Here is a 13,455-nt window from a genome sequence, read left to right on the forward strand (position 1 = left end):
AAGGCCTTGTGCTGAAACCTTGTATCTTTGGAGGGGAAAGAAAAGAAAAACACACACTTGTGATTGGTTGATTTTACAATGGATGGACCATGGTCTCTGGCCCTGGACGATGCATTTGATGTGACTTAGGTCGTGTTTTTTCTTGTGCGTCTTTTTAAGGGTTGGTGGCGCAGTTGTGAAGCGTAAAGAACCGACAAAAAGATGTAAAGCTTCAGCAAAACACATTTATATTCCTCAAGAAATTCTGGTTGGAATCATAGGACGATATCTTATTTTCGGGATCACTGTCGAAGGTTGCCCTGCACTTCACTGATGCAATTCTATCTCCTTAAAGAAAAGCTGCACCTACGAGTCATTGGTTAACTTGTCACAGTTTAACTTGTGGTCTGAGTGTTCTTCGTCTTCATAATAGATTCACAGGAATTCATACAGTGGTAATAAATACAAGAGTCTCCAGCCTTTTCAGTCAGGGACCCAAAACAAGACCTTTTTTTACACTTCACAGATCACACCGCTCTATTTGCATCCTCTTGACACAACAGAGAACTACCATTCGGTTATTTCTACAAGTCCATGGTTGAATAGTAAACGTGAACATGAACATAGACCACTTGTCAAACTCTGACATTTTAAATTAAATATGATGATGAGTCACAACTGACCACACAGACATAGCCCTTCTGTGAAAAGATATATTTTCTTGCATCTTCTGTTTGCGTTTGGATGTGTTCTGTTATTAAAAATGTACCTCATCTCTTTGCAATTAATTTCACTGAAACATTTTTGTCAAACTACTTTACACATGATTAAAATAGTTCCAATACATATTAAAAGGTAGAATGTACGATAAAAAGGTATTTTGGCCTTGTGCATATTTACATTTAATGAAATACGCCTCCAAAATCTAGAAACTGCTTCTATGGTCTATGATATAATTTTCTTCAAGGACTTTAGAGTTGTGCTTTTACATATAAGCAAATACTGTACGGAACAATGGCTGTCATACAAACAATCCACCGTTTCAGTGAGGAGTTATTGGCTTGAATACATATATATGCGTTTCCAAGTCGGCCATTGAGATTCACCTGCAGATGCTTATTTCATCTAAATCGTTTCCATTATGGGTTTTTTTTTAAATCACCCTGCAGCTACATTCATATCCAACCTTTCGCTTCCCGCCTTGTAACGATATTTGGTTGTCGCACTATTCTTCACACATATTGCTAGAGGACAGCAGTTTGGGCGCTGAGAATAGAAAAGGATGACATTTTAAAAACACTCAGCATGGACACACACACACCGACACACAAACACGATCTATTTAACCAGTGTGTCTGCAGGGTAAGCGCAGGCTGTCACAGCTGAAATGAATACCTGACAGAGTAAAAGAGCAAGTGCAGAGCCGTCAGCTCCCTTTGTGTCTCTGTGTTTACGTCTTGCGTCGCGGTGACATGAACATCACTGGCGGCGCCGCAGTCGTAACAGGATGAATCAACAGAAAACCTAAATAAGCTTTTGGTATTTCTACGCTCACTCCAATACGCGTCTGATGTGTGGCGTGAAGAGAAAAATGGATTGACTTTTTCGGGGCCCGTCTTCACATTGGTTTCCTGAAACTTAATCCCATAATTGTCCTTCCTGGTTCTCAGAGGCAATAACATGAGGCATGGAGCGTCGCCTTTGAAATCACACACACCAGCTCACAAAATAAATGTCAGCTGTATTTTTTGGGTCATGAAAAACCCCAAAGGTGTTCTAGTCCTAAAAGTTTCAATTTTTTAAAAACTCATCACATGCTTGATTACAGAAGTATGAATGTCCCCCTGAACTGAGCCTCCGGGGAAGCATCCACCTCTCTTCTTTGAACTGCCCACAGCACACTCTACTGTACATGTACCCTTCAAATCTATAGAGGTTGGGTCACACACTTCCATCCTGAGAACATGTCATTCAGCCACCAGAAACACTGACACACAGTGCTTGTACATGACGTTAACGTGGTCATACATTTTAGGCTGTGAATATTTAAAAAATGCAAGGGCAGACATGGTTCCACTTCTTTCGGTGAAGGTAAGACTGATGGAGTTCTACCCCCTCCCTCAGATGGTTTATGTAACTTTGACATTTGAATTGAGTCAATAATTGGTTTATGACAAGAAAAACGCTTTCATTTCAGTGCTCACGCATACACATAATGAAAAAGACAAGAGAACACATTGTTGCTACTGACTATTTAATTTGTGGTCAAACGAAGAAAATATATATTTGTAGCATTTCTCAAATGAAACACTTTTTTTTTGTTCTTAAAGTAAAAAAACGTTGATAATCACAATGATAATGAGGATAATTGAAATCATGGATATCTCTAAAAACATCTTGACCTCTCTCTTCATGCTAGGCGTATCTTCCGACAGGAAATGGAGTCACAACATTGCATCACAATCCACTGGTGGGTCGGGGGGGGGGGGCCTCAAGGAGGATAAGTGAAGCACGAGTCATTCTGGTTTCCAATAAGAGGGCTAGCCACGCCTTTAGTAAATCACTCGAAAGAGCATTTCAGTCTTCTTTTCTCTTTTTTTCAATGTCCTTTATCAGGATGTCTGCTACTGCAACTTCAGGTTAAATGTATTTGTACAGCATACCAGTGAAATCCTCAGGTGCATCTGGTACAGGCTAGCCCCTCTGGACCTCTGCAGAACAAGATCCCGTTGACATCACAGGGAATCAGGAAATTGAGGTGAAACGCTCTCATAGTTTCAACTTATTTCCTACTCATTGTGGCTCATAGCATGGCACTATAAGTGCCAAACCCCATTTTCTGACTTGGAGGATGTCACTGACTCTTCCTTGTCGTTTCCTCCAAAGGGGAGAGGGTTCATTCCCCAAAACACCTAAACTGATACCAAAACATATCCAGGTTTACACAGCAGGCAACAGGTCCAAATGGATCATAATAGTCATACAGATTGACAAAAATCTTTACAAAATATGACCTGACACGGTCAATTAATGTACAGAGAGAGATAATAAAAAGAAGGATTCTGTCATTTTTTTTCTGTACAAATGACAAACATCACAGAACAACAACATCAATATTGTATCCATAGCACATTTTTCAGACTGAAGGGGATAGATGTGGTGATCGACAAGTCACCTGACAGGATGTGATGTAAAACAGCGGGAGTCAGCTGACAGGAAGTGCGCCATCAGGATAGGCTACAGCACTCGCTCATACAAAATGTACAAAACACCGCCCTCGAACTACAAACAGCGCACCGTGGAGGGAAAATAATACCCCATGTTTCAAATGGTTCCAAATATCTGGATAAACAATCTGTGCTTCAGTTTGCTGGTGATTTGTCACCGATGCAATGGATGTGCCTTGGCAGATCGAATCGAGCAGAGCCCAACGAGATGAGAACCGTTAGAAACATTGTGTATTTTGTCCCTCGGGTGAATTAAACAGATATATCAGCAATGTTTTTGTGAAGCATTCAGAGCCACGTGGCATGCGTCCTCGTCATTGTGTCTGGAAGTGCTGTGGAGACGCAAACGTGACCCGGTCCTGCCCCCTTAGTCATGTGACCTCCGTCATCGATGCCGAGTGGTTCTGAAAAATGGACGTGGTGGGAGGAGGGGAGGATGGAGATAGAGGTAGAAAGGATTGACAGAGAAAAGAAAAGAAAGTAGACAGAGGAGGAAAGGAGTGGAAATGGAGAAGTAGAAGAAATAACTGTCAAACAGTGTCAGGAGTGCTCTGTGTGAGGTTGTGTGCGTTTGGGAAGGAGGACAGGGGTGTCGTGCAAAACGTCATGCCTGTATGTTCTTCTGAACATGTGTCATTGCTTTGTGTCGAAAGAAAGAAAGAAAGAAAAAGAAAGAGAAAGAGAAAGAAAGAACAAACACATGGTCAACCAAATATGTGACTGAGCCTTTCTCGATGAGAATATTGGGATTTTACAAATAATTGCAGAAGGCTAAATTCTGAAGGAGAGATTGTTGGAAGCTCACAGTCTTGAGGGATCTCTGCCAATTAATTGGGAAGCATAATGTGCACCGTGGAGATGAAGTTTTTGGGAATCCAGGTTAAGTGTTTTTATGTACCTGTGCGCTGAGGGTCTCCAGAGGGCTCTCTACGCGGGGGAACGTCATCAGAGGAAGACCACGGTAGTCTTCGGTTTTCTGTTTAGCCGCTGCACTGTGGACGCCTTTGAAGTTGTTCACAACACATATACCCTGAAAGGCAAGAGGACAGTTCAACATCAACGACGAGGTTGGGTCATAGTGACACTGAAGTGGAAATGAAATGTCAAAAGAATGAGTTAGCTCCTGCTATGACATTCTGACGATGTGTGTGTGTTATTATGGCTTTTATCAAACCAGGCTGGGTTATTTAAGATAGAGCTTAATTAATCCTTGACAAAGTTTTCATTTAAATTTCGCAAAATATTTTTTTTTATGCCCTTAATCCCCGAAAACTGTCCGAATACATATTAATTTGACAAATCATTGGGATGTTTTACAACAAGACTCAGCGTCTTCAGCCATGGTAGCAGTTATGTGAGAATGTAGTTAAATGACAATATGGACATGCCAACAATGACAACGCTACTGTAGGTATAATATACACTACCGTTCAAAAGTTTGGGGTCACTGAGAAATGTCTTTATTTTTCAAAGAAAAGCACTGTTTTCAATAAAGATAACATTAATCAAAAATACACACTATACATTGTTAATGTGGTAAATGACTATTCTAGGTGGAAACGTCTGGTTTCTAATGAAATATCTCCATAGGTGTATAGAGGCCCATTTCCATCAACTATCACTCCAGTGTTCTAATGGTACATTGTGTTTGCTAATCGCCTTAGAAGACTAATGTCTGATTAGAAAACCCTTGTGCAATTATGTTAGCACAGCTGAAAACAGTTATGCTGGTGATGTAAGCTATACAACTGGCCTTCCTTTAAGCTTGAAGTTTGATGAACAAAATTAATACTTCAAATATGAATCATTATTTCTAACCTTGTCAATGTCTTGACTATATTTTCTATTCAATTTTCAATTCATTTGATAAATAAAAGTGAGTTTTCATGGAAGACACGAAATTGTCTGGATGACCCCAAACTTTTGAACGGTAGTGTATATATATACACTTCCTATTATTAAACAAAATAGTGTTATTTAACATCTGCAACACTATTATCTGCAGACCCAACTCAATGCAGCAAGAGAGTCACACCTAATGTCCATATTAAAATTTAATTAATTGTACATTATATAAGACCGTCTGCCATTTCAGGGCCCAATTAAAAGGAATTAACAGCACCCATGAATTTTTTTGGAGAGACGTGATCGGAGCGCCGGAACAGATATCGCTGTAATACAAAGTTTATACGGGTGTTAAAGCTCCGTCAAATGTTGTATGAGTCTCCTCAAAGGAGAGACTCCGGGTTCATCTTTGTGGCATGAACTCACGCTTTGTTTTATGTCAAATTCTTACAATATTCAGTCACTTTTAATATTAATAGTATAACAACCACCAAGGTTGCTATATTTCTATCGTCCATGTACTGGTTCATCGAAGATGGCAGCCCGAGGGGGGTAATCTGCCCCCGGGCCGACCATGCCCTCAGGCAGTGCCAAAGGAGACAAGGAAGCAGGGCTGGAAGATGCTCGAGGTTCCCTTGTTTGTGGCACTTCATGGACAGTGCTTTCTATAGTGCTCCTAAACTAAGCGTATGAATCACAGCTGCTGGGTGAGAATCTTGGGGCGACACTCCAGCATCACCGTTTCATACAAATCATATAAATACTTCACATAAAGTGACCGTCACAGTGAATCCAATGTTGATTAGTTTAAATCATGATCAAGTCAAAAGTAACCTACACCCCTTTGTACTCAACACTGACACGTATTTCCTGTTGTTTTCACATGGCTGTTCTTAAAGGACTTCCTGTTGGTTTCAAATACAATTCAGTATTCTCTGCCTCCATCTCCCTGATGGATCATGGAGGTCTGGATCGTGGTCCATGCCTCCTACCAACTATTCATACACTCGGTCATATTCATTGAATGTGTTGTTACTCTGTAATGATTCCTTCTGGTCACATGACATCTATTGCATCTGTCCATCCTGGAGAGGGATCCTCCTCTGTTGCTCTCCTGAAGGTTTCTTCCCTTTCTTTACCATGAAAGGTTTTTTTCTATTTGTTGGTAGTGTTTCCTGATCCGATGTGAGGTCCTGGGACAGGGATGTCATATTGTGTATAGATTGTAAAGCCCGCTGAGGTAAATTTGTAATTTGTGATAAAATAAACTGAACTGAATGGTTTCCACCAACTTGTTTCCTCTCAACTGGAGTGCACCCGAGTGGACCGGGAAAGCCGTGCTTTTCTTTCCATTTCCTCGTCGGCCATGCTAAGACCAACATTGCTCTATTGGACCTGGCAGGCAGTCAGCATGTGCCTCGGCTTCGTCTTGGATCAAGTGGACACCTCCAGTCTCCAACATCATCCCGTGCTTAACACTGATCCCTCAATCCGCTGGCAGAGGACAAATCTCTTGTTACACCAAAGGCAGCGGTTTGATGAGTCCATTCAGATCTCCTCGCTGTCAGCCCTGATATCGGGAGGGATTTGAGCTATACCTGCTTTCTACTCTCCTTGGACCAATTAATTTCCCTCGAGATAGCAGTCCATCATATCGCCTCAGTTTTCAGATGACAAGATCTTGATGAACTTCATCAGGACCATTAGGTAGAGGGAAAGAGAGGCTTCCAAACTCAATGTGCTGATAAGCTGGAAATGAGCAGGTTTAAAACTGCTGAGGTGATGATTTATGATGTCCGTCTCTCCCTGGAGACTCCCGACTCGATTTGTATAGATCCCTCATTGAAAGCTAATATCCTTTATTAACGAGTGGGTTGCTGTGGCTCATTCTCCTCATAGTCCAAGGACAAACTAAGACGAGAGCATGCTATGATTTTTAAACCATCTATAGTTTGCCTCACACATTATTATCCTTGGAAAACCCCACAGTATGTGAACCCCTCCTCGCCATCCCGTTGGGTTGTCTGTAAATCTCACTGCTGTCTGTTTCCTTTCCAATTTGGAAAGTGAACTCCTCATGTGTCTTTGCCTGTACCTACCAGCTGTGCTCTCCTGCCTGTTCCACCAGTAAGCCAGTGGTTCTCATCTAGTGGGGCGCCATCGCATTACAGGTGGGGCGCGAGGGGATTTGCAGATTTTTTTTATTTTTCTGACCTTTATTGAGAACTTCACAGATTAGATTTCACGTTGACGGGTTACGCTGCGCGTGCATGATGGCCGAGATTCTTGTTATCAGGTTTCAGAGATGTCAAGGAAGGTTTTTCCATATATGTGTGTGCATCATTGTCGAGAACATCTAGGGGCAACAAAATGGAAACATTCGTATTTTACTGAAGCTTGGATATTGGATAACACGGACCACACTATCCACCTCCTCCTGCAGGGACAGCGGAGCACATCCTCCAACAGAATGCTTCAGCTCCGCTTCACAAAAAGATGGAGGAGTATGTATGACCAAATGCCTGCATAAAAGATCGACATTCCCATCAGCCTCAGGACATCAGGACGCCCGTCTTTCACACTAATCTGTGACACTTTATTATTTCTCGAGGTTTTCCTTCACCTTCCTTTCACCTGCGTGAGCTTTCCGCTTCAATCCTAAAAACAACCTGAGGGTTTCAGCTGTAACCACAACCCGGCATTTAAACATGAAATTAGATGCTGACAAAGTGACTTAACTATTCCGTTAAGGCTGTTTGACAGTGTAATAGTAAAAGAGCAGGACAGGGGCACTCAGGTTCCCTCCATCACCTCTGAATTAAACATAACCACTATTTCAAACTCCTGCTTCCCTCGACCTTCTTCTCACTTCTGGTCCTTGTGACTTCCACTAGTCTTCCTCACTGGGCTCCTTCAAAGCCAGAGTGATCTATCTCAGTAGAAATCCAGCATGTACTCTAATTTCTGCTCTTCTCCTCTTTCTCCCAATCAACCAGTGCATCCTTCCTCTTTTCTCTCTCCAACTCACCTGTGCGTGAACCTCCTTCAAGTCTAAACCATGCTTCATCCTCGCCCTCCATCACCTCTTCACAAACTGCTCTTTTAAGCTCCTTTACCAAGTGAGTGTTTAGCGCGTGGCGGCATCGACACAAACTTCTACATACTATGTTGGCTTGACAAACAAGTCAATAAATGCCACTACAAATCAATATACAGACAAAAATAAATATGTTTCATCTAACAATTTTAGGACATAGTTTGCATATAACTTAATATAAAAATGGCACCAAAACCAAGTTACAGGCTTTGGGAATAATCATTTAATTAACTGGTTTTGGTCAGTTCCCAAATGAGGTTGGAAATGTGAAAATAAGTCATGACCAGAATCCACCTCGGTAGAATCATATTCCCTCTTCTCCAATCCCCACTCTGCCATCGTCCTCACCAGAAACAGAGCAATGGCCGATCCCAGTATAAATCCGGCCACGACGTCCGAACAGTGGTTTCGGTACTCTGAGACTCGGTTGAGGCCGGTGAGGAAGGCCGAGCAGAGCGTGCCCAGACAGAGCACCGGCTTGGCCAGGCGGCTGGACTTGGTCTTGATGGTGCTGGTGATGTACATCTGGACAGGAGGACAGAAGGAACAATAAATCAGACCATGTGGAAATAAATACAACATTATATTTTCTTTCCTGCGTCTTTCTCTCTCTTTGGGTCGACAAGAACAAAGGGAATCTTCCCGCAGACATGGAATCAAACAGTCTCTCGTTTTGTGAGAGCACAAAGCCTCCATTGCTGTTAAAGAAAGATGTCAAAAACTTACATCATATGAGTGAAATACCTCTACAAAACAAAGGTTTTTTTCCACAAAAAATAAAAGATTACAAGATGAACCTCATCTAAGTGTGAGTGAAAGCTGTGTGGAACCAGTCAGCCTTTTAAAACACACCGTCTTCCTACATATGTTCTCACTCCTTGTTCCTTCTCCCACGCCGGGCTGTGCACAGAGCAGTGCGTATTATTAAATCCTCTTTTCATCAATAACCTGTCCTTGTATTCCTCTCGTTCCGGCTGATAAAATCTGCACCTCCTCTCTCTCTCCTTCACTTTTCAGCAGCTGAGCCCCTCTGTCACTCTGAGATCAAACCGCTCTTCAAAAAGCAATTCTTTGTGTGTCCCTCAAGCCAATTTTCTAAAAATGCCTGAACTCACCCCTACGCTTATATATGAAAACAATCTACATTAATTCCTTCCTTGCCAATTCTCCATCAAAGATGGATAATGCTACATAGCATCTTATTACATCAATTAGTGCCTCTTATTCAAAGCCTTTTAAAATGACAACTCAAGTGTAGAACTTAAATCAACTAAAATGATCCTTTCCTATATGATTGCTTGGATAGTGTGTAAAATAATTGCATTCTGTCCCAAATGTAGAAACTTTAGAGCCTGAAGTACATTTGAACACAATGATTTTTAATGAAATGAGCTCCCATTTGGTGGAACAATTAAAAAATATTGGTGGAGAATTAGAACAAATTTAGGACTGATTTAAATAATCGGGAAAAAAACCTCAAACCCTTTTGGTTGTACATTTCAGAATAGAGTTAGTATACAGTATCAACAAGTATAGCCTTAATTTGAATTGATTTATTTACCAGTTACAAATCAAACCCAATTCGGACGACAAACTGCATCATTAATAAAGTTGTATCTTTTAATTCAGTTCAGCAGCTCCTAATTCTCCACAATTAAACCGACACACTGATCTGCTCATGCCCTGCGGTACAAAATAAGCCAAGAGCCCACCGTTAAAGGTCCTCGTAGTGCTCGGTAGTCGTGTACTTTGTGCTCACCGTCAGGTAAACAGCGGAGTATACACTCAGCGAAGCGTCCTTGGATGGGAACGACCGGCGAGCGTTCTCCACAACAACGGGGTTCCCGGTGCAGAGGTTGCCGTTGACGATGAACTGGTGATTAAAGCGGCACTCGGTGCCGGTGTAGTTGGGCTTGCAGACGGACAGGAAGTAGGGCGAGAGGCCTCCGGTCACCACCTGGCCCGCGTTGACGAAGATGTCTGTGGCAAACAGACCGAACGCAAACACACCTGGGGCACACAGACGCACGGTTAGACTTCATGGCACACAAAACCACACAGAAAAGTCAAAGAGACACATAAACACACGGCTTTAAAAGAGCCACACGGATTCCCCCTTCAATCATGCAGTTACCTTGCATCCAGAGTTAAATTAGCCTGTGAGTATCAGGCAACTGTAAAACCCAAGTGTCATTTGCGCCAACTCCAGAATATCTAAAGTTAGTATTATACCCTGAAAGATGCTGCAATCTAATGAAGTTAATACAGAAGGAAAGAAGAGTGGACAACAGGCAAGGAGCAAAATATAAACAGAACAAAAGCATCTATTATGAATGATTGCACTGACACTTTCAGCCCGCCAACCCTGACCAATGTCTGCATCTGCATTCCTTTTGCTGTGAAATATGACTGCTTATTATCTGGCCTGCTTAGCCATGAAATTACTCTGCTTTGGATTCTCATTCAGGGGGGGGGGGGGGGGGCTGCAGAGGGCTGATGGGGTGGAGGGTAGGGTTTGGTTGCCAGTGAGGGGTAAAGGGACACGATTGTGTGAAGGGCATCATTGAGTGAAATAGAGAAGGGGAATTAGGGTGAGAGGAGATGGGATGGGAGGGAGCAGGAGAGCGGGACACGGACGAGTCTGAGAGATTACTCGGGAGCAGACGGAAAAATAAATCGCAAGAATGAAGGTGAATGAATCTCTGATAAGTTTTTTTAGAAATTTAAGGGATATTATTTAGAAAAATTAACAGTGACTTCTTTCAGCAAACAATCAAACAAGTTTAAACTTAATTTTGTTTCAGTGGCTGATGTTGTTTGAGAGAAAATGGAGGACATGCATTAAAGCTGGAATCCGAATTGGCTATTTTTAAATTTAAATTCCTGAATTATGTTCAGTTTGGCCAGTTAGCTGTTATTGAATTGAAAATCCACAACCAGCTAATTTACTTCCCTGAGATTAAGATGAAATCAAAAAAGATGGTTCCACGGTGAGAGACCAGATGCATAACGTGACATCACCAGTTCTAATTAAGCATCACATGTTCTCCCCGTGTCAGGGTGGGTATTTCATCCAGGTGTCCTGCCCTCCTTCCACAGTCTAAGAAATACAGGTTATGTAAATTAAGGATGCGTCAGCCTTGTGATAATCTGGTGACCTGTCCAGGGTGTAACCCCCCTCATGCTCAACGTCAGCTCTGGCCATCTCCCGATGAGTAGAAGTGATGACACATAATGGATGGACGGATACCAACATGTGAACTCGAGAGGAACACAGAACAGGCCAATCTGCTTTTCCTGACATGTGCATGCAAATGTAGTTTTGTTCCCTATAACGTAACATGATGACATGTCATTTGAGTCAGACTTGAACAAGGTTGATGTGTTTCGACTGTAGGTCGACCAGCTCCAAAAGCCTATTATATGTTGCTATATAAGACCATTGACTACTGAATAGACTCCAGGGCACACACACCCCGTCTTCATCTTGACACATCATCACTTAAGCTTACGCCACGGTCCCACTCCCAGATCACTGCCTCCAAAAAGCGGCACATGTATCATATTAGTGCCACTGCCGGCATGGGCTTCAGGCACGCGTGTTGTACGTTCACAACCTGCTGATCTACAGACGCTCAAGTCTTTGCAGACAATCTCCCGGTTACACGTTTGGTTAGTGGAAGCTGCAGCCATGTTGTTACACTTCTAAACGTTCTCATTTTACCCTTAAGTGTGCTCTGACCCGTCCTTGACATGACAGAAAAATGACTGACCACAGCTTGAGAGAACTTCCTTTGCAAAGATACGCCGGGTTTTTCCGAATAAGCCAATCAGAGCAGACTGGGGGTTTTTTCAGGGGGGGGGGCTTACAGAGACAATCGTTAAAATGGAGTGTTTCATACAGGGTTGAGAATACAAGTATATTCAGACAGACAGTATGAAAAACATAAAAGCATGTAAACATAAAGGATGTACACATAAAGCGTGTAAACATAGAGCATGTAAACATAGAGCATGTAAACATAAAGTATGTAAACATAAAGCATGTAAACATAAAGCGTGTAAACATAAAGCGTGTAAACATAAAGTGTGTAAACATAAAGTGTGTAAACATAAAGCGTGTAAACATAAAGCATGTAAACATAAAGTATGTAAACATAAAGCATGTAAACATAAAGCATGTAAACATAAAGTATGTAAACATAAAGCATGTAAACATAAAGCGTGTAAACATAAAGCGTGTAAACATAAAGCGTGTAAACATAAAGCGTGTAAACATAGAGCATGTAAACATAGAGCATGTAAACAGAAAGTATGTAAACAGAAAGTATGTAAACAGAAAGTATGTAAACATAAAGCATGTAAACATAAAGTGTGTAAACATAAAGCGTGTAAACATAAAGTGTGTAAACATAAAGCTTGTAAACATAAAGCGTGTAAATAAAGTATGTAAACATAAAGCATGTAAACATAAAGTGTGTAAACATAAAGCGTGTAAACATAAAGCGTGTAAACATAAAGCGTGTAAACATAAAGCATGTAAACATAAAGTATGAAAACATAAAGCATGTAAACATAAAGTATGAACCTAAAATCAGCCTTTTGTGCCTCTTTACTCTAAACAGGTTTCATGTTTAGCTTTTTGCAGTGGCGCTGCCTCTCAGGAGACTAACGGCACATTCACCTGTCAGCGGAGCCACAACAGACATCGTGTGTTTATTGTCTTCCTGGTGAAAATCTTACTGGAACACTAAAAGCCATCGAAACATTCCTGATGTTTTACAATGCGTGGTTTGCTGAGCTGTTCATCTCATGAACTGGACTAAACAACAGAAAAGTGACTAAATCGAAAGTAAAAAGTTGTGATTGGGCGCCCTTGGCATGTATGACATGGTGATGTGGTGTGTTCCCGAGTTGTCAGCCACCGCCTGGTCGCGTCTACATGAAGAGCAGTTTGGACGACTCGGCGTGGAAGTGACTTACCGACGAAGCGTATGACGCGGCGGATGAGGGGGTTGAGGTAACAACAGTCTCCTGTCACGATGGTTTTCTCCTGGGCCAGGAGAGCTTCCCTCGTCGACTTCATCACATACATGGACACCTCTCCGATGAAAATCTACACGCGCACAAACACACACACACACATACACACAGACAAGGAAGAAAATAAAACATTGTGTTAAGCATTCCTTTATAGGGTCGGGGGGTATATTGGCCTGGTCTAGCCTGTGTACATAAACCACTGTCTTAATGCAGCCTCTCTGCAGGCCCATTATCGTGTGGACATTACATCACTTCTCAGAGAAA

General features: G+C 41.9%; 1 protein-coding gene across 2 annotated transcripts in view; it reads right to left on the bottom strand.

Moving 5' to 3' along the window:
• Nucleotides 1-2,222: 2,222 nt before the first annotated feature.
• The window catches only part of plppr1 (phospholipid phosphatase related 1), a 51,643-nt gene continuing 40,410 nt past the window's right edge, over nt 2,223-13,455 (bottom strand). The window contains exons 4-8 of one of the 2 annotated variants that reach the window (XM_056432510.1): nt 13,132-13,264; nt 9,908-10,158; nt 8,497-8,673; nt 4,105-4,236; nt 2,223-3,610 (exon numbers count right to left, since the gene is read on the bottom strand). In XM_056432510.1, coding sequence (XP_056288485.1) covers nt 3,578-3,610; nt 4,105-4,236; nt 8,497-8,673; nt 9,908-10,158; nt 13,132-13,264 — 726 coding nt within the window. In that variant the 3' untranslated portion in view covers nt 2,223-3,577. Of the gene's footprint in view, nt 3,846-4,104; nt 4,237-8,496; nt 8,674-9,907; nt 10,159-13,131; nt 13,265-13,455 lie in introns of both variants that reach the window. The other variant, XM_056432511.1, reaches the window with a different exon arrangement.

Source organism: Pseudoliparis swirei, chromosome 15 (assembly GCF_029220125.1).
Source record: "Pseudoliparis swirei isolate HS2019 ecotype Mariana Trench chromosome 15, NWPU_hadal_v1, whole genome shotgun sequence".
In the NCBI taxonomy this organism is placed as follows: Eukaryota; Metazoa; Chordata; class Actinopteri; order Perciformes; family Liparidae; genus Pseudoliparis; species Pseudoliparis swirei.